This window comes from Solanum pennellii, chromosome 6 (assembly GCF_001406875.1).
Source record: "Solanum pennellii chromosome 6, SPENNV200".
Taxonomy (NCBI): domain Eukaryota; kingdom Viridiplantae; phylum Streptophyta; class Magnoliopsida; order Solanales; family Solanaceae; genus Solanum; species Solanum pennellii.
This window is the reverse complement of record NC_028642.1, coordinates 29,336,076-29,358,620: the sequence shown is the minus strand read 5'-3', so window position 1 is coordinate 29,358,620 and position 22,545 is coordinate 29,336,076. Positions and strand designations below refer to the sequence as shown.

Sequence of the window (22,545 nt, the reverse complement as noted above, 5' to 3'; positions counted from 1 at the left end):
TGATGAAATAAAAGATTCTTCAAGAATTCTCTTGTATTGTTTGTTTTCATTGTACCAGCTAAGGTTGGGATTGTAATCCCCTGAAGTTTTTTGGAACATATAAAAAGGTGAATATGGGCCCATTCACCTTCCATATGGATCATCTGCAACTATATGATAGATGCATCTATGCGATGATCACAAGTGTTTTATTGTCAACTTACAAATTGGTGTTTGTAAGGTTGTTTGCTCGAATTGTTAAATTAAGAGCATAGTTCCAAATTATGAAATTATATTGATTATGCTGGTTGATTTAGCAAAAATTGTATGCTTCAAATTATAGCTAAATCGTGGTTATGAGAACAAAACTCTCAAATGAGATTTGGTATGAGATAAGTAACATGTATCAACATGCATCAAGCCAACAAGGTTTCCCCATTAAAATTAGTTCAGGGTCAGGAACCAAATAATTTTCATCTATAAGGTTGAATGTGTGTAGATTTAATTGCTCCACCACGCACAAAAATGAATTTCCAAATAAGATTGGGATGAATGTTAGAATTGCTAACATTAGAGGGAGAGATGATTGACAGCTGAAAAATAATATGTTAGGTTAATTATGAATTATCTAGATCCTCGTTAAATAAATATGTGAACTTAAAGTTCAAGGGATAATTCATTTGCATAATATTGCAAATCAGTTGTCAGATGAATACACTGACCCTATAATATAATTCAGATGCAAATGCTCCAATGTGAAGTCCTTGAAGGACAGAGTCTATGATACGCCATAAGTGTAATAGACCAATCGGTTCCAAATATAAAATTTCTTGAAGAAGGAAGGAGCAAATGATATGAAATGTCATTGGACTTGTGAATGTTGTCAACTCAATAATTTGACAAATTTATAAATCCTCCATCAACAGACAAGAAGATAAAATAATAGTACACTTGATCTTTCAAAGTGATGTTGAGGTGTGTCATGAAAATATGATGAATTTTAAAACCATGATAATGTACTTATAATACATATAAATGATTAGTCCATTCCTTGAAGAGAATGTGACTTCAGATGAGTATCGTGAATGCTCGATCATTCTATTAGATAATGGGTCAAGATGTGATAAAATCATTATGGATTAAATATATGTCACAACTCACCTCTATGGGAGGTTTGAGAAAAAAAATGATATATGCCAAAACTCACCTCTACGGGAGGTCTGAGAGGAACAAATTTTATTTGACAGAAATGGTTAATGGTATTGTACGTTTATACGTCACTATGGTATGTTTATTATGAACTACCGAAAGGGCAAAAGAAAGAAAAAGTTCTTGACTATAAGGGTTGTGGTCATTATAGTGTGGCAATACAAATTTGTCATTGGTTGTGTACCTATGGTACAACAAAAGCAAAGCAAGAAACATGTCTTGATCGTAATGATTTTGACCATGACAATAGTAATATAATTTTCTCCTTAAAGGAGATGCTCACCATAGGGATGTTGTCATGCAATATGTAACAGTACATAAAATTAATTGCAAGTTCTAACGAGTTGTGCTATTATCAGAGGAATAATATTGGGGTTGTAATAAGTCTCAAAGAAACTTTTTAAGTTTCGAATGAATTGAAAATAAATATTGAGACTATACATCACTACAACCGAAGAGGGTTATAAATATTTATGTAAAATATTACCCCACTTTTCCTCTTGTTTGTTGCAGACAAACACAAACATGTTGATGAAATCACATGCAAAAGTAAATTATACATGCACTGAAATAAATATCAGTTGGCTTGACCAGTTGACCATCATGGTTTGGATTTGATGCAAATATAATTGAGAATTTATGTGGTTTATATGATGAAGAACTAAAAGATTCTTCAAGAATTCTCTTGTGTTGCTTGTTTTCATTGTACCAGCTAAGGTTGGGATTGTAATCCCTTGAAGTTTTTGGAACATATAAAAAGGTGAATATGAGCCCATTCACCTGCCATGTGGATCATTTGCAACTATATGATAGGTGCATCTATGCGATGATCACATGTGTTTTGTTGTTAACTTACAAATTGGTTTTGTATGGTTGTTTGCTCGAATCATTAAAATTAAGAGCATAGTTCCAAACTATAAAATTATATTGATAATGCTGGTTGATTTAGCAGAAATTATATGCCTTCAATTATATCTAAATCATGGTTATGAGAACAAAACTCTCAAATGAGATTTGATATGAGATAAGTAACATGTATCAACACATGTATGCATCAAGCCAGCAAGGTTTCCCCATTAAAATTGGTTCAGGGTCAGGAACCAAATAATTTTTATCTAAAAGGTTATATGTGCGGTTATGATCTAATTTCTCCACCACGCACAAAGACGAATTCCCAAATAAGGTTGGGATGAATTTTAGATTTGCTAACATTAGGGGGAGAGATGATTAACAACTGAAAATTATATGTCAAGTTAATTATGAATTATCTAGATCCTCGCTAAATAAATATGTGAACTTAAAGTTCAAAGGATAATTCATTTGCATAATGTTGCAAATCAATTGTCAGATGAATGTACTGACCCTATGAAATAATTCAGCTGCAAATGCTTTAATATAAAGTCCTTGAAGGACATAGCCTATGATACGTCGAAAGCGTAATATACCAATTCGTTCCAAATATAAAATTCCTTGAAGAAGGACGGAGCAAATGATCAATATGGTCATGATAACGAGGCAAATGCTATAAAATAGCACATTGACATAAAACTTTATAAAACCTCGGAAAAGGTTAAGGTACCTGAAAAATGATGAAAAATGAAGAGATCTAGATAAGTTATGTCATATTGGAATCGATATCAAATAACCGTCGATGGTATCTTCGATATGAGGTAGTGCTCATTGATATAAATTGTGATGAGGATCTTGAATTCAAATCTGTCATATAGTGTGGACAGATAAATGGTTGGCCAAGTAAAATGCATAACTCAAGTTTATTGTTTCACTTAGAAAAGTGACGTTTTGGACTGGTAGTCCATAAGTCAAGGTATAATGTCAGTTGGATACAATAAATTATTATGCGATGGTAATATATCAAGTACAACTTGTGCCTTGGGACATAAAGGTTTGTCGCAAAATTCCTGACATTATTGGAGATGTTTTCTCCTATGGTGGATGCAATGAAGTTTGTTTTGATCTGGCAACGTATGAAAATTTTGAATGCATATAATGAATAATTATCATGTCTAGCTAGACAATACTGAATGTTTTATAAAAATCCTTGAAGTAATCGAGGTATGAAGCATATAAGAGTTTGAAAGAAACTTTTTAATATGTAAAACTTCAAGAATCCTTATATGGATTGAAATAGTCAAGGAAGAAAAGGGTACAAAAGAATGACCCTAATTGTCCTTGTATTTTTATGAAAAGGTTTGGTAAGACAGAATTTTGTCGTGACCTACATATTGATAATTTGACAGATGAAATATTTGTCTAAAAGTGTACATAGTTTTGATGCAATGTTATATGGATAAATCACATTCATTAAGTACTCCAATGATTATGAGATCACTTGACATAAGATGATTCAGTTTGATCTCAAAAGAAATATGAAGAGCTTCTTGGTGATGAAACTCCATATCTTGGTGCAATCAGCGCACTAGTGCATTTTGCTAACAATATTATCAGATATTTGTTTTGCAGTAAATTTTCTGGCAAGATTCAGTTTCTCCTCGATAAAAAGACAATGAAATGGTGTTGAGCACATGATTGAATATCCTCGAATGACCATGGTTATGGGTTTATTCTATTCCGAGGAATCCAAGACAAAATTGTTTGGTTATCCAGATGCAGAATATTTATCTGATCCATATAAAGTTCTATCTCAAGCACGCTATGTGTTTAAACGCATGTGGAGGCACACTAATATACTGGCAATCAATGAAGCAAATGTTGCTATGCAGAAATAAAAGTCCTCCATGGAGCAAGTTGAAAGTGCGTCTGGTTGAGATAAATGACACACCATATTTAGGAAATGTGTGGTTTTTCTTTGAAAAAGAATATATCAACCACAATGTAGGAAGATTGGAGACATCATCACAAGAAATTAAGTGATGTTTTAATCAGGGGAGTATAATACGCGTTGCACTCTTTTTCCCTTGACCGAGATTTTTTTCCACTGGGTTTTCCTGGCAATGTTTTTAATGAGGCAACAAATAGTGCGTATCAAAAGATATGTGTACTCTTTTTCCTTCACCAGATTTTTTTTCACAGGGTTTTTCCTATTAAGGTTTTAACGAGGCACATTATCTATGGACATCCAAGGGGAGTGTTATAAATCCATTGAATGAGTGGATAGTCCATAAAGTTAGTACATGAACAATTATCCATATTCACTAGGTTTCATGAACCTTTTTGGATAAGAATGTATCTATTTATTATGATACTTAATATGGTGACTTTTGGAGTGATTTTTCAACCTATAAATAAGATTGTTCATTCACTATTGTATTATATACAGATGAGACTTACATGCACTTAAATAAGAAGAAAATTCCTCTTCTTCTATCTACTTCTCTTGTCTTCTATATTCTTATAGCTTGATTTTATAACAATTATATTATTATTGTGATTTTTTGTTTCCTAAAATTGCTTCTTGAAGAATAGTTTAACTCTCCTTGAAGCTGGTACAACTTGTAAATCCTGTAGGCTCATAGTGACCTATAGAATCATAACACGTAGATATTTTGGAAATGCCTAATATCACAATTCTTTTTGGGGAGCATAGACATTACAATTACCACTTTTTTTAAAAAAAATACTTCTCTCGTGTATAGCTGTCATGCCTAACCCCCACCAAAAAAGTGGCTTTAAATAAATTTTTTTAAAAAGAACTTGAGTTAGTGAAATTACCTCTTAAAGGCCAAATCTTGAATTTTGGGTGTTTTTGTTAAGAGTTGTATTAGTATTTATGTTTACGATTATATAAACCAATAGCTATTTATATAAACAGAAAAATCATTAAATAGAAATATAATTAAAAATAGAAAACTATTTCAAATTCACAAGTTGTTTATTGTTTGTCCTTAAAGGAATGGTAAGATTTGAGTTATATCTTCTCAAGATGAAATGAAAAAAGCATTTATGGAATAGCGGCAACACAAATTATTATAGGATTGATAAACTCAAATCATAATAAATGCATAATATCCCCAACCTATGCTCGAAATCTTAGTGACACACTTATACTATGCTAAGGTCTTATTATCCTCCTAAACTTATTTTACAAATAATTTTCTACCATTTTTCGGCCTAAGTGGCACTTTCAATCACATAACTTGAAAAAATTGTCAGCACACTTTGGGCCCACTAGATAGTGTCACATAGGTCGCAAAAAGGGTAGAAAGTTATTTATAAAAATAAGTTCAAGAGGGTAACAAGACTTTAGTATAGTATGAGTGTGTCTCTGGGATTTCAGACATAGGTTGAGAAGTATTTATGCATTTTCCCTTTTATTATTAAAAATGATGTATAAATGATGGTAAGAAGAAGAGTATTTCCTGTATATCAGTCCCTAAAATCTGAGGCAAGACCAATAAATTAAAGTTATATAGAATGAAAAGGTGAGAAAAAGAGATGCAATCTAAAAAATACTCCCTCCGTTTAAAAAAGAATGACCTAGTTTGACTTGAAATGGAGTTTATGAAAAGAAAGAAGACTTTAATCTTGTGATTCTAAATTAAAGTTCTGTCAAATGTACCAAAACGTCCTTTAATCTTGTGGTCTTAAACATGTCACGTGGAAAGTTAAAGTTAAAGGGTTATAAAAAAGGAAAGGGGTCATTCTTTTTGAAACAAACTAAAAAAGTAATACGGTAATTCTTTTTGAAACGGAGGGAGTATTTATGAAACGGAGGGAGTATTTCTTTTTTGAAATCTAAAGATATATTTTCTCATTTTTCACTCACACCTTAAAACCTCCAACTAGTATCACCTAAGTAATTGATCTCCTTATATGAACTTGGACAATCTCTAGGCTATTAATGAATTTTTGAGTTTGAGTTTAGTCTCGAGATCCATTTCTTCAAGTATCGTGGTGAGTCCTATATATTCAAATTCATTGTTTATGATGTTTAACCTCCGTCTTATATTGTTCAAGCTCTAAATGTCCAGTTTTGGGTTTTCGGATTGTGGGCGTAGGGTAGGGGGTGTTGGTGGTTGTCGTGTTGGAGTTCCACATCATTTGTTGCATGGGAATGTGGATTTTCTTATATTATTTTGGATAATCCTCTCCCCATGAGTTGGATTTGTGGTTGAGTTTGACTCAAATATCATATATTTACATTGTATCATAGCTAAGTTCATTCCCATTTGGACTCCTGATTGTCCATGTTCCGATTGGATTTGGACATGAAAAGGGTGTAATTTTAGGTTAAAAGCCTCTCATTGGTTAGATAATGGACCGATAGTTTTACTTATATGGACTTTGATAAACCTCTCTTCATGATTTTGCTTTTGAGATTTCACATTTCTTTACACAATATCAGAGTCGGATCTATCTCAAATTTTGATTTTGGTTCTTCATATTGTATTGTTCATGCTCCAGTTAAGGGGACCCGGGTGTGCAAGGAGTTTTACGAGTACCGCATCAGATATAGAATGTGTAATTCGTCTTTTTATGTATATTTAGATAACACTCACCTATGAGCTAGTTTTTAGAGTTGAGTTAAGCTCAAGATCTATTTCTCTCCAAACCAATTTGACATGGTATCGTAGCTAGATTTATTTGATTTAGGGCCAGGATCCAGAACAATTGCAGAAGGTTTAAATATCTTCAGTCCATGAATGTGCACCCACTAGATCGAATAGTGAAAACCTAACTGCCAGATTTAGGTATGAGAGGGAGTGATGAATGTAATGGATTTCATATCGGTGAATGACAAGAACCCTGGGATCCTTACAATGCTTGAACATACTCATCTATGAGCTAGTTTTAGAGTTGAGTTAGACCCAATATTTATTTCTCACACAACATAAGAATCATGTCCATCCTGTTTCATTGTTTCTGATGTTGGGTTTTTCTTTTATATCGTGGAGTCCCGCATCATTTGTGGGATGGGAACGTGAATTCCTTATATTATCTTGGACTTTTCTCCTCTCATAATCCCACTTTTAGGGTTGAGTTATAACCAAGTGTCATATTTTTACTATTCTTGGCAAACAATGATGATTGAACTGGAATTTCCCTTCATATTGGTGATTAAGGCTTTTGTCTAAAAATATTGATATACATTAATATTTTGTAGAGTCATTTGTTAACATCTAGAATAATGTCATGAAGTTTATGGTTTATATTCCTCATGTGTTGCATCTCATCATCATGTTGTTGGTTTAGTTCCATAATTTATTTCATTATTTGCAGAAATTGAAGGAAGAAACAGCAAACATTGCAAAGAAGATTGAGATCCTTGAACTTTCCAAACGGTATTGCATTCAGTCTTAGCAGTTAGGTTTTCCAGTTTGAATGTGTAGTCTCTTTTTAAACATAAATTATTGAATTTCAATGCTTAGGAAGCTTTTGGGGCAAGGCGTTGGATCATGTTCAATTAATGAACTTCAAGAGATCGACAACCAGCTAGAGAGAAGCTTGAAGATCATCAGGGCGAGAAAGGTGTTGATCACTCCCATATTCATATAGTTTGACTTGATATGCAGCTTAAAAAAGAAAAAGAAAAAAAAATTGAAATTTGAGTTTAAAATTGTTACTCCCTCCGTTTCAAAAAGGACGACCTAGTTTGATTTGCCATGGAGTTTAAGAAAAAAAAACTTTTTAATTTTTTGGTTCTAAATTAAAGTTGTCAAACGTACCAAAGTGTCTTTAATCATGTGGTTTTAAACATGTCATGAGAAAAGTTAAAAAGTTAAATTGTTGTCAAAAAAGGAAAGGGGTCATTTCTTTTTGAAACAAACTAAAAAGAAAATATGGACAGTCTTTTAAACGGAGGGAGTACTAAATATAGATAGGTGTTATCCTTTTCTGAGATCGATTAAAAAGAAAAGTGAATAATGTGGAGTCCATACCTATTGTAGATAAACATAGCAAAAATGGTTGAATTTTGTTTGTTGATTATTGTTAAAGTCAACAAATGTTGCAACAAAATTCAAAGCTCACCATTTCTTTTTTCAACTAAAATCTTAGCAAGATTTCTACATAGGTGAAAATGTTGAAATCTTGTGTTTTTTGTGATGTCATTGGTGACATCATTAGGAGTAGATTTTCCTATAAATAGAGAGCTCTTGCTCATTTCAAAATACACCAAAAGGAATTACAAAGGAGAGAAAAGAAGAGTGAGGCATCACAGAAGAAAATAATCTGTGAGGAAAAATAGAGAGTGTGAGCGGTATTGTAGTGAGGTGGAAAAATCAAAAGAGTGTTATTTCTTTTGAATGTGTAGTGGTCTTTGGAGTTTTACTCAGACATACAAGTGTAAAATCCTTACTATAGTGATATTCGTTGCTCCTCTCGGGTCGTGGTTTTTCCCTTATTTAGGAGGGTTTCCACGTAAAATCTTGGTGTCATTATTTCTCTTTTATTCTCGTTGATTAACCGTATTGTTGTGTTCCGCATTTGTTGCCTTTATTACCGCAAATATTATTTCTGTTACGGATTTATTCCCAACAATTGGTATCAGAGCACAGGTTCTGCTCATTTACAGAAATATTTTTTGCAGCTTATTGTACTATACTCAATAAAAAAAATGTCTGGAGTAAAGTACGAGGTAGCAAAATTCAACGGTGATAGCGGTTTCTCAACGTGGCAGAGAAGGATGAAAGACTTGCTCATCCAACAGGGTTTGCACAAGGCACTAGGCGGCAAATCCAAAAAGCCCGAATCCATGAAACTTGAGGATTGGGAAGAAATGGATGAAAAGGCTGCTAGTGCAATCAGATTGCACTTAACAGATGATGTAGTTAATAACATCATCGATGAAGAGAGTGCATGTGGCATTTGGACAAAGTTAGAAAATCTATACATGTCCAAAACGCTGACAAATAAATTGTACCTAAAGAAGCAGTTATATGCGCTACATATGGGTGAAGGTACAAATTTTTTGTCTCATTTAAATGTACTTAATGGACTAATCACGCAGCTAGCAAACCTCGGAGTAAAGATCGAGGATGAAGATAAAGCCATAGTGCTCCTAAACTCGTTGCCATCTTCCTACGATACTTTAGCAACAACCATTTTACATGGTAAGGACTCTATTGAGTTGAAGGATGTCACATCAGCCCTTTTGCTTAATGAGAAGATGAGAAAAAGGCCTGAAAATCACGGACAGGCTCTCATCACGGAAAGTAGAGGCAGAAGTTACCAAAGGAGCTCAAGTAACTATGGTAGATCCGGAGCTCGTGGAAAGTCCAAGGTCCGATCAAAATCGAAGGCCAGAAATTGCTACAATTGCGATCAACCAGGACACTTCAAAAGAGATTGTCCAAATCTAAAAAGGGGCAAAGGGGAAAGCAGCGGCCAGAAGAATGATGACAACACAGCTGCCATGGTGCAAAATAATGACGATGTTGTTCTCCTCATAAATGAGGAAGAAGAATGCATGCACTTGGCAGGTATAGAGTCGGAATGGGTGGTCGACACAGCAGCATCTTATCATGCCACACCGGTAAGAGATCTTTTTTGCAGATATGTAGCCGGTGATTATGGCAATGTGAAAATGGGTAACACAAGTTACTCAAAGATTGCGGGGATCGGAGACATTTGCTTAAAAACAAATGTTGGATGCACATTAGTGTTGAAAGATGTGCGCCACGTACCTGATTTGCGGATGAACTTGATCTCGGGAATTGCTTTGGACCAAGATGGATATGAGAACTACTTTGCAAATAAAAAATGGAGACTCACCAAAGGGGCATTGGTGATTGCAAAAGGAGTTGCTCGTGGCACGTTATACAGGACAAATGCAGAAATATGCCAAGGTGAATTAAATGCGGCTCACGAAGAAAATTCTGCAGATTTATGGCATAAAAGAATGGGTCATATGAGCGAGAAAGGATTGCAAATTCTTTCCAAAAAGTCACTCATCTCTTTTGCCAAAGGTACAACGATAAAATCGTGTAACTACTGCTTATTTGGTAAACAACATAGAGTCTCATTTAAGACATCATCTGAAAGAAAGTCGAATATACTTGATTTGGTATATTCTGATGTTTGTGGTCCAATGGAGATAGAATCGATAGGAGGTAATAAATACTTTGTTACCTTTATTGATGACGCTTCTCGAAAATTGTGGGTTTATATCTTGAGAACCAAAGATCAGGTGTTTCAAGTATTTCAAAAGTTTCATGCTCTGATAGAAAGAGAGACAGGTCGAAAGCTAAAACGTCTCCGAACCGACAATGGAGGTGAGTACACTTCAAGAGAATTTGAAGAGTACTGTTCAAACCATGGAATCAGACATGAAAAGACAGTTCCTGGAACCCCACAACACAATGGTGTAGCTGAGAGAATGAATCGCACCATTGTTGAGAAGGTGAGAAGCATGCTCAGAATGGCTAAATTACCCAAGACATTCTGGGGTGAAGCAGTTCGGACAGCGTGTTATCTTATCAATCGTAGTCCATCAGTTCCGTTGGAGTTTGACATTCCGGAGAGAGTTTGGACCAACAAAGAGTTGTCTTACTCGCACCTAAAGGTGTTCGGTTGCAAAGCTTTTGCACATGTACCGAAGGAGCAAAGAACCAAGCTAGATGATAAATCAGTTCCTTGCATATTCATCGGATATGGAGATGAAGAGTTCGGGTACAGACTATGGGATCTTGTAAAGAAGAAGGTCATCAGAAGTAGAGATGTAATCTTTCGAGAAAGTGAAGTTGGAACTGCTGATGATCTATCCGAGAAGGCCAAGAAAAAGAATGGTATAGTTCCTAATCTTGTTACCATTCCTTCTTCTTCTAACCATCCCATAAGTGCAGAAAGTATGATTGATGAAGTTGCTGAGCATGAAGAGCAACCTGATGAGATTGTTGAGCAGGGGGAGCAACTTGGTGATAATACCGAGCAAATGGAGTACCCAGAAGAAGAACAATCTCAACCTCTGAGGAGATCAGAAAGACAAAGGGTAGAATCAACCAAATACCCTTCCTCAGAGTATGTCCTTATCAATGATGAAGGTGAGCCAGAAAGTCTTAAGGAGGTGTTGTCTCATCCAGAAAAGAGCCAATGGATGAAAGCCATGCACGAAGAGATGGGATCTCTACAGAAAAATGGCACATACCAGCTAGTTGAACTTCCAAAAGGAAAAAGACCACTTAAGTGCAAGTGGGTCTTTAAACTCAAGAAAGATGGAAATGGCAAGTTGGTGAGGTACAAAGCTCGATTGGTTGTAAAAGGCTTCGAACAAAAGAAAGGTATTGATTTTGATGAAATTTTTTCACCTGTTGTCAAAATGACTTCTATTCGAACTATTTTGAGCATAGCAGCTAGTCTAGATCTTGAAGTGGAGCAATTGGACGTGAAAACTGCATTTCTTCACGGAGATTTGGAAGAAGAGATTTATATGGAGCAACCAGAGGGATTTGAAGTATCTGGAAAGAAACACATGGTGTGCAAATTGAATAAGAGTCTTTATGGGTTGAAACAGGCCCCAAGGCAATGGTACAAAAAGTTTGACTCTTTCATGAAAAGTCAAACGTACACAAAGACCTATTCTGATCCATGTGTATACTTCAAAAGATTTTCTGACAACAATTTTATTATTTTGTTGTTATATGTGGATGACATGTTAATTGTAGGACAAGACAAAGAGCTGATTGCAAAGTTGAAGAAAGATTTGTCCAAGTCATTTGACATGAAAGACTTGGGCCCAGCACAACAAATTCTAGGGATGAAGATTGTTCGAGAACGAACAAAAAGAAAGTTGTGGCTATCTCAAGAGAAGTACATTGAACGTGTACTAGAACGCTTCAACATGAAGAGTGCTAAACCTGTTAGCACGCCTCTTGCGAGTCATCTGAAGTTGAGCAAACAGATGTGTCCTACAACAAAAGAGGAGAAAGAGGGAATGGCTAAAGTTCCTTATTCTTCAGCAGTGGGGAGTTTGATGTATGCGATGGTGTGTACAAGACCTGATATTGCTCATGCAGTTGGTGTTGTTAGCAGATTCCTTGAAAATCCTGGAAAAGAACACTGGGAGGCAGTTAAGTGGATACTCAGGTATCTAAGAGGTACCACAAGAGATTGCTTGTGTTTTAAAGGATCTGATCCAATCTTGAAGGGCTATACTGATGCTGATATGGCAGGTGACCTCGATAATAGAAAATCCACTACTGGATATTTGTTTACATTTTCAGGGGGAGCTATATCATGGCAATCAAAGTTGCAGAAGTGTGTCGCACTCTCTACAACTGAGGCAGAATATATTGCAGCTACTGAAGCTGGCAAAGAGATGGTATGGCTGAAACGATTTCTTCAAGAACTTGGATTGCATCAGATTGAGTATGTCGTCTATTGTGACAGTCAGAGTGCAATAGACCTGAGCAAGAACACCATGTACCATGCAAGGACGAAGCATATTGACGTGAGATATCACTGGATTCGTGAAAAGATAGAGGACGGATCTATGCAGGTCATGAAGATCCCTACTAGTGAAAACCCTTCAGATATGCTGACCAAGGTGGTATCAAGGGACAAGTTTGAGCTATGCAAAGAACTTGTCGGCATGTACTCAAGCTAGAAACCTAGAGCTACCTCCTTCAGGGTGAATGGGTCTGGAGGGGGAGATTTGTGGAGTCCATACCCATTGTAGATAAACATAGCAAAAATGGTTGAATTTTGTTTGTTGATTATTGTTAAAGTCAACAAATGTTGCAACAAAATTCAAAGCTCACCATTTCTTTTTTCAACTAAAATCTTAGCAAGATTTCTACATAGGTGAAAATGTTGAAATCTTGTGTTTCTTGTGATGTCATTGGTGACATCATTAGGAGTAGATTTTCCTATAAATAGAGAGCTCTTGCTCATTTCAAAATACACCAAAAAAAAAAAGGAATTACAAAGGAGAGAAAAGAAGAGTGAGGCATCACAGAAGAAAATAATCTGTGAGGAAAAATAGAGAGTGTGAGCGGTATTGTAGTGAGGTGGAAAAATCAAAAGAGTGTTATTTCTTTTGAATGTGTAGTGGTCTTTGGAGTTTTACTCAGACATACAAGTGTAAAATCCTTACTATAGTGATATTCGTTGCTCCTCTCGGGTCGTGGTTTTTCCCTTATTTAGGAGGGTTTCCACGTAAAATCTTGGTGTCATTATTTCTCTTTTATTCTCGTTGATTAACCGTATTGTTGTGTTCCGCATTTGTTGCCTTTATTACCGCAAATATTATTTCTGTTACGGATTTATTCCCAACAAATAAATAATATGTAATTGAGCTTAACATGCATGTTTACATGATTTGACTTCATTGGTTAACCAATTCTTATGTTGGTCATTTTCTAGTCTCAAGTATTCAAGGACGAAATACAACGGCTTAAAGAAAGGGTATGATGATACAACTTCAATGCAATTTTACTAGCTAATTTAATTTCACTGAATTAGCAAACACCCTTTTGTTTTTCCTCTTGTGCAGGAGAGACAAATGCTAGAAGAAAATGCAAGGTTATCTGAAAAGGTGAACTCTCCCATTAATCTTCCTTTTCAATTTGAACTCTCTTTATTTCAATTTGTTTGTCTTACTTTTCTCTTTAGTCTGTTTCAAAAGAAATGTCTTTTTCATTTTTTGACAACTATTTAGTTTCAACTTTCCACTTTGACATGTTTAACATCACTAGATTGAAAATTATGATACATAGCATAGTCAATCTGTTATGATAATCTTGATGGCCAGTAATCTTGTTGGGGACGATTTGATTGATCTCCACATTGAAGACGAGTTACTATGTATAAAAATTTGTTGCACCATCACTACATGGATGTGTTTTTGTTGACAATTGTTATAAATGATGATATTTGTTGCTAGTGTGGACGAGTAAGGCCGGCAGCATTAGAGTCAGCCCAACTGAAAGAAAAGGAAACGTCATGTAGCCGGGTGGCCATGGAGACTGATTTGAATATTGGCCTTCCAGATATTGGTTGGTGGTAGAAATATTCTTATACTTTAATATAGAGAGTATAAGGGCATGCAAATTCAACAAATAAGACGTGCCAATACGAGTTCAATATCTCAGCTTCTATGTAAATAAATAAATGTATTTCTATGAACAAAGGTTGTAAAGAAGTCTAATTTATTGCATAAAATAGAGTAATATGTTTTCTTCAATTCATCTTGGCCTTTTTGTAAAGAAAGAACTTTTAAAGTAGAGGTAATTGAATTTTCTCAATAATGTTTAGCACTGTCATAACCTAACATTGCATCATACAGACATTGTGGATGATTTGAAAAGCAAGGAACACGATCATAGAAATATAGACATTAGGAAAGTCGAGTAACACTAGAGTTGTCAAAGAAATAAATCTCAATAAGCGATATCAACCCGCAACTAATAATCCAATAAAAAAATTGAAGTGAGTTCAAGTGATTACTCAAATTGATTGCTAGTAAATCCATGGCCCTAGATCAATTTCATCGCATCAATAACATAAAAATATCATCTTCATCTTGTTAATTGTTCATTAGTAAGCCTCTTTTTATTTTAGTATTAGTTAAATCATATTAAACAACCTTGAGATTTTAGTGCTTGAATAAATAATTAACACTAGTTTAATTTGGTAATAGCTATTTGACAGAAAAATTACTTGGACGGTACCTTTTAATAAATAATTACTGATTTTAACAATATTTTTCATGTATTACTATCATTTATAGCAATACTATAATAAATCTGCAATATATATTAAACCTGAATTATGTATGGAATATATAGAGAGAGAAAAATGACATAAATAGTCCATTAACTATAAAAGTAAGTCTAAAATGGTCCCTTAACTATACACTTAACATATATAGTCCTTTAACTATTCAAAAACCTATCAGTTTTGGTCCCTTAAATATAAACTTACCGGTTTTAGTCCCCTAACTCTCAAGTTACCGATTTTAGTCCTTTAAGTATTCCAAAACTTATCAGGTTTGTTCTTTGTCCATTTCTTTGATACAAATAGCTTAGTTTATATTAACAAAAATATTCGTGAAATTAAATCTTTAACCCATTTTTAAAGTTGTTTCTCTATCCCTACCCTTTTTTCTTCAAACTACCGGTATAAAAAGAACAATAATGTCTACAATTCAAAATAAAATTATTGAGAAAACAAGATATAAATCCTAATTTTATTCAATGGAGGATAAAATTAAGCATATAATTGTTTTAATGACTTGAAGTCACACTTGAATATTTTAAGTAGTTTGAATTTTATTGAATTTACTCAAATTATTTATGTAAAATAAAATGAAAAGAATAATAAAATTGATCTATTTAAAAATAATTTAAAAAACTACAAATATATCATTTTATAAATTTCAATTTATGAAAAATTAAACAAATTCCGCTCAATGAAGTCGTTGAAGTACAAACTTTGGATTTAATGGAGAATAACTTTTTTTTTTATAATAAAGTCTAGCATATTCAATTCATTAGTAGAAATAAATATACTTCATTTTATCCTGTATTGAATAAAATTATGACTTATATTTTCTTAGCTCGTGAATTTTATTTTGAATCGTTAAGGTTAAGGTTCTTCGCATAAGGTTATTTTGAAGAAAATGAAGCGGAGAGAGAGAAACATCAGAAAAAATTGCTAAAAGATTTAATTTCTTGAGACATGGATTCAGTTAATATGAACCTAAGCTATTTATATTAAAAGATGGAAAAATACCAAACCTGATAAGTTTTTTTTATACTTAAAAGACTAAAATCGACAATTTTATAGTTAAGGGACTAAAACTGGGCCAAATCTATAAGGGACCAAAGCTGACAAGTTTTTTGAATAGTTAAGAGACTATATCCGCAAGTGTATAGTTAATGGGCCATTTTAGACCTACTCCTATAGTTAAGGACTATTTTCTCTCTATGTAATATGTGTTTTTATAGAACGTTCTATGTAATATGTACTAAAACGATATTATAAATGTTTTAAAAGTGATCAAGTAAAAAAAAATGTATTGCTATAATGAAATAATGTTTTCTTAATATAGCATATTTTATGTAAGTTTTCAATAAAGTAATTAGTTTAAAACAAATATATTCATATTTTATTTATATAAGAATAACCAAGAATTATAGAAAGTATACACTAATATACAAATATAGCTAGTCAAAAGTCATAGAAAGTATACATGAACTATACAATGTAGCTTATTATATATAAATATACACTGACGCATTAACACTTTAAAAGCTAAATATAACTTAACTATATATGAATTATACAGTGAGTATATATGAAATATACGCCAACTATTCAACTTCGATTAACTCCAAATCACTTATGAACAGTCCAATAATTTAGATATAAAATCCTCTTAATGTTTTAAAACTTATGATATACCATTCACTCGAAACGATTTAGATTTACGGTACATTAAATTTTTTAAAGAAGAAAATATCGGAAGAAGAAGAAAAACAGAAAGAAGAACTAGAACGGGAAGAAAAATATTGATAAAAAAAAGAAGCAGCCAAAACTGAAGACGACGATGACAACCTAGGTAAAGAAGATTGACCATATTTTGGTAATTAAATTGACGAAGGGTCTTTTGATAATTATCCCTTTGTTTTAATTTGAATTGAGTAGATTAATTTTGTATTGGGCAAGACTCTTTGGGATTATCAGACATATCTTATTCTTACTTTCGAGAGAATTTACATAACGAAAATTTTCAAAACAACAATATTTTAGTATTTAATAAGACTAGTGAATTTGATCGCGCTACGCGCGATTTTTTATTATTTATTGTTTATAATCACTTAAAAGTTTTTAATCTTCTATAGTTACTCGTGTAATAAACTTATAAGTGAAAGAAAAAAATAATTATTTTTCTTAATAGAAAGTAGAGAAAGAAAAGAATTTCAAGAAATTTTGTATATATTTTGAGCATATATATAAAATCGTTTTTAAACTTATTTTTTTTAAAAAAAATGAAGAACCACAAATACATATACAAATATACTTATAAGAAGAAAAAAAGAAAAAAATAAGAACCACAAAGTATATTGTCTATATCGATTTTTCGAACATTGAGACTAAATGAATCATAAGAAATTTAAAGAAAAACATCATTATACTATTTTTTTTTAAATAACCCAACAAACATTATAAATTATCTTACAAAATTTTTAAAATTATTGAATTTGACAATCTCTATATGTATTTGGAGCTTGTTTTCTTTAGGGTGTTAGCCTCTTCATCCTCTCTTATAATTGATTTATCATATGCTTGTATTCCATTTAATGTAGTATATATTGTTACTTATGTTTGATTGAACATTGTTTAGTACAATAAAAAAAGTTGCAAAATCTGTATGAATTATTTCAACTTCACTGCAACGATAAATTTGTAATAAAAAAGTTAAGTTGTGTCTCTATTGTTAAATCAAAGATACATAAAAATAGCTCTCAAAATTACAGTGTCAATTAAGAAGTAGAAAAATGTTTATGATTTTGTAGAGTATATACATTCCGATCCCATTTTATTTTGTTTCTTATATTTTGTTTGAGAGTTAAATTATATGAACTTTCACCCTTGTTATATTTAATATGTATTTTTTATCATATTAATGTGAGAAACATTGAATCTTATAGTATTTTTCGTACATATTTTAAAATATTTAAATTTTAATTCTAAAATAGTGAATTAATCTAATTCAACTGAGCATTGAGAATAGTTAAATTAACCATAAAAAGATAAAATATGATAAGTAAAATGAACGGAAGCAGTAATTACTTTAGAATTTAACATTGAGGTAGATGTTATAGGTCGAATATATGAGACTCATTGATGTAGATTATTATAATACATGATATCAAAATTTATCAAATATTGAGTAAGAAATATTTTAATAAAGAGATTTCAAAGTAGTTCTCAACCAAAAGAATACATCAATTATTTAGTAATTGAACTATATTATGAGACTCCTTGATTTATCAAAATATCAAGATTTGAATGTTGAGTAAGAAATAGTTCTCAATCAAAAAAATACATACCTTAATTTGATCGTAAGAATGAATTCATTAAGTTGTATCAAAATAGAATATCTAATATCACATGAATTTCTCAAGATAAAGTATGAAAAATGCAAATTTAAAATAAAATACTGTAAATTTGCAAAGTAAAAATTGATATTATTCCTTTGAGTTATAACACGTAATCCTACCCCAATTTAGTATAAAATAATATTAAAAAATATAAAGAATATATTTAAACAAACTTAATATACATATCACACAATTTTTTTTTTTTGACTTTTTGTGTGTGTGTAAAATTAGACATTTTAACCTTTAGGCATAAACGCAACAACTTGCAAAAGTGAAGCTTAACAATCACAAAAAATAAATAAGGAATATCAAAGAACATAAAGAAACACATACATAAGACATTAAATATATTAATTGTTTAATTTAATTGGATTATAATTATTGTTCAATATTCACCCATGAAAAAATGAGCTTAACGGATGTAAAATGTAAAATGTATCAATTATTTAGTTTAAATAATAATGACTTTTGATCTTTCTAAATTAATGTAAGTGATGTATAATTTGTAGGTTTTTAAAAAAATTATATAAATGTAAAAAATTAAGAAAATGTCAAAAATTGAGAAAATAAATAAATGTCATTCTTGACTCTAGAAGCATGCCACATCACCTATCCTACGATAACATTATAAGAAGAAAGCTGAAAACAGAAAATCAAATAACACATTTGTAGTTTACTTTTTTGTACATATAATTTAATAGAAAAAAGTTTTATATTTAAAATTCGTGATGAACTTTAAATAACAGACTACTTACAAAAAACAACAAAAAATCTTAAGCACTTCAACTAAAATATATATAAAATTAGGGAAACAACATTAAACTTGTTACTCATCATGTGGAGGATAAAAACATTTCTTTAGTCTCGAATCTTGATTATTTTGCGCTCCTCTAACATGCTCCTTTAAACATATACCTGCAAAATAAGAAGTTCAAGTCCATATGTTGGATCCAATCAGTCAGTACATGTAAAAACTGAAAATGGAAATTTGAAAAAAAAAACCATTCAAACAAAAATATTTAACCATAATATCCTAAATCATTGAGATGATAGCAATTTTTGTCATATGTAATAACAAACTACTTACAAAAAAAAAATAAAATCTTAAGCACTTCAACTAATATATATAAAATTAGGGAAGCAACATTAAACTTGTTACTCATCATGTGGAGGATAAAAACATTTCTTTAGTCTCGAATCTTGATTATCTTGCGCTCCTCTAACACGCTCCTTTGAACATATACCTGCAAAGTAAGAATTTCGACTCCATATGTTGGAACCAATCAGTACATATAAAAACTGAAAATGAAAATTTGAAAAAAAAATATTCAAAAAAAATATTTATCCATAATATCCTAAATCATTGAGATGATAGCAATTTTTGTCATATGTAACATGTATTTCAGATACTTATATAGTGATAGATGAAGTCATGAGAATTAAATACAAGGAAGATAAAAGATCATTTTATTTTGTAGAATAGCCCTTTAGGCGGAGTTATTAGAGGATTAATGATAGTCTTTTGAGTTTCATAAACTGATTTTTTTATGAGAAATAAAGAAGAGTTAAGAAGGGAGGTATAATTAAAAAATATAATTTTAAAGTGATTTTTAACCTAGCATATAAATAAAGAATAAATTTTTAAAAAATTTAAAAAAAGATAAATACGAATGGTGGCCATTGAGATTGAGATTTGCCACATCACCTAATCTTTTGTTTAGCTTTATTATATATATAATTTTTTTTATTTTTAAAAAATAATAAAAATAGAAGGTATAAATTATAATAACAATAAAAACTAAAAAAATTATAATAATATAAACTTAAAAATAATATGTAGAAAACGGTCATTAGGAAAAAAATATTATAAAAATAATTTTTTACGTTTGAGGCAATATGATAGCCTTTTGAAATTCCTTGATTTAAAGAAGGTGTAATTATCATTAAATAACTAATTAATAGTAAAATATATATACACATAAAATTATTGTGTAAGAAATAATTTAAAAAGCCATATTTTTTTTTAAAAAAAATAGAAAATATTTTTCTAATCATTGAGGCATGCCACATAGGCGGAATGAAGATCCTCATTTATATATATATATTGAATATATATATTGATTTCTTGTCAACACTTTTAATATTTATTTAAAATGACAATATTTTGATTTGCTATAGCCTATAAGATTGACTTTTATATTTATTTAATTTATTTAATTAGAAAGAATATAAATCTTTAACATCAGAATGGAGAAAATTATGGGAGAAGATATTTTAAAAAAGGTAAAAGTCACTTAAATCTCTAATTACTAATTAGTTACAATTGGAAAAATTTGAAGTGTCATCTCTCTCTTGTTCTTTTAAACACCTTTCACCATTGTTCTATATATTTTCAATATTCATTTTCGAATAACTCCATTGAAATTGAACTTAATTTTTGTTGATTTTTTCCACTTTTCGTTGGATAATTACTTTTTTTTGAAATAATCGATTGTTATTCAGATCCTTTATCGATTTTCGATTCTCCATTGATAATTCTCATTCTTCGTAGAAGTCAAGTCGATTGATTATCATTATGGACAAATAACCTGTAAGAATTTTTATTTTTATTTGTCAAGAGTCATGGATCAATTGTAAAAAAAGAAATTCATTCTTCTCTCCTAAAAAATATAAAATTGCATAACGATCAAAATTAGGTGCATTATCATTAAAATTCAAAATTGTATCTGCTCATAATCGTTTTTCGAGAAAAAAATCAAAATTGTTGTTAGATCTGAGAAGCAATTTTGAAATACATAAGTGAAGCAATTCATCATCGGTGTTCCTGCAAAACTCAAAATCGATAATTGGTCAAAGAAATTAATTAAAATATACAATAAAAAAACCACATTTATTTTTCAAGGTATGATCGATCTCGTATTTTCTCAAAGAATCCATCAAAATTAGTGGTGATTCAGCATGGGACTATATTTTTGAAATTTTATTCAAAAATAATTTTATTGTTTTGATATTGCATATTGAATAATCGGAATACAGATTAATTTGGATAGAAATTTGATGATATTATGCATTGGATTATTCGAATATATAATTATTTTGAATATATTTTTGATGATGTTATCCCTATTCTATATTGAATTGTATGATTTATATATTGAATAATTGGAGTATAAATTTGATTGGAATAGAAATTTGTTCGGCAATTATAGATAACAACTTATAGAATACAATTTTAAATATATAATTTTTGTAATACAAATCAGGTTAGAATATAACTTTTTCTTAAATTGAAAGTTACAAATAAAAGTGAATAATGAATTTAATCAACGTAGGAAACAACTTTTTGAATACAATTTTCGAAATACAACTTTTAAAATATAAAATCAATTTAGAATATTTTTTTTTGTTTAGTCAAAAGCTAAAAATAAAATTACACAAATACAAATAATTGATATACAACATACAAAATACATTTATTTGAACACAAATATAGTTGATAACTGAAGTTAAACATAGCATACAAAATGATTAATTTGAATTGCACATGGATACAATATGCTTAAATAAATATAATATTGCTAAAAAATATAATTAAAATATAAAAAATATAACATATATACTAATATGAATACATGTAAATAAGAATATATATCATTTTAGTCGTCTAATATTTTATTTAAATAAATACGATATTCTGAAAATACAATTGACATATAAAAAATACAATTGACAATACTAATATGAACAAAAATTAAGTATGAAATTAAATAAATTAAATATTACTAAAATTAAAAAAATGTAAACACCAAAATACAAAATCTACCCAAATAGTAACGAGATCTACTTAAAAAATCAGACTCAAAAGAAAATTTACTAAATAAATAATTCTGAAGTTGAATAAATTTGGACACAATATTACATAAACGGTCAAAGAAAATATAAATCAAAACTAAAAATTTTGATATCAACCTAATAAATACAAATCAAAAAAGAAAGTTATCCAATTAAATGAGAATATGTTGATTTTTTTTAATTTTAATAAAAATAATAAGAAAGAATATGAATGAACAAGACGGGAAATAAAATTAATGAATAGAGAAAAAGTGAAATTGATGAGAAGTGACAATATAATATATTTTTAGGAGGATACATTATATTTTTGACTAAATACATAAAATTCCCCCTAAACTTGGCAGCAAAACTCACTTTAACACTTAAACTATACAGATGTTTAAATATCACCTTAACATATTTCAAAAGAATTTAAATACACTCGAATAGCTGACGTGACAAGTACAAAAAATCATTGCGAGTGAAAAGACTAACTGCCCCC

General features: G+C 30.8%; 1 protein-coding gene across 4 annotated transcripts in view; it reads left to right on the top strand.

Annotated features, from left to right (window-relative positions):
* The window catches only part of LOC107021365 (MADS-box protein AGL42-like), a 58,256-nt gene extending 43,965 nt beyond the window's left edge, over positions 1–14,291 (top strand). For all 4 annotated transcript variants that reach the window (XM_027918053.1, XM_027918052.1, XM_027918051.1 and 1 more), the window contains exons 4-8: positions 7,387–7,448; positions 7,536–7,635; positions 13,468–13,509; positions 13,598–13,639; positions 13,988–14,291. In XM_027918053.1, the coding sequence (XP_027773854.1) occupies positions 7,387–7,448; positions 7,536–7,635; positions 13,468–13,509; positions 13,598–13,639; positions 13,988–14,110 (369 nt within the window). In that variant the 3' untranslated portion in view covers positions 14,111–14,291. The remainder of the gene's footprint in view (positions 1–7,386; positions 7,449–7,535; positions 7,636–13,467; positions 13,510–13,597; positions 13,640–13,987) is intronic.
* The last annotated feature ends 8,254 nt before the right edge of the window (positions 14,292–22,545 follow it).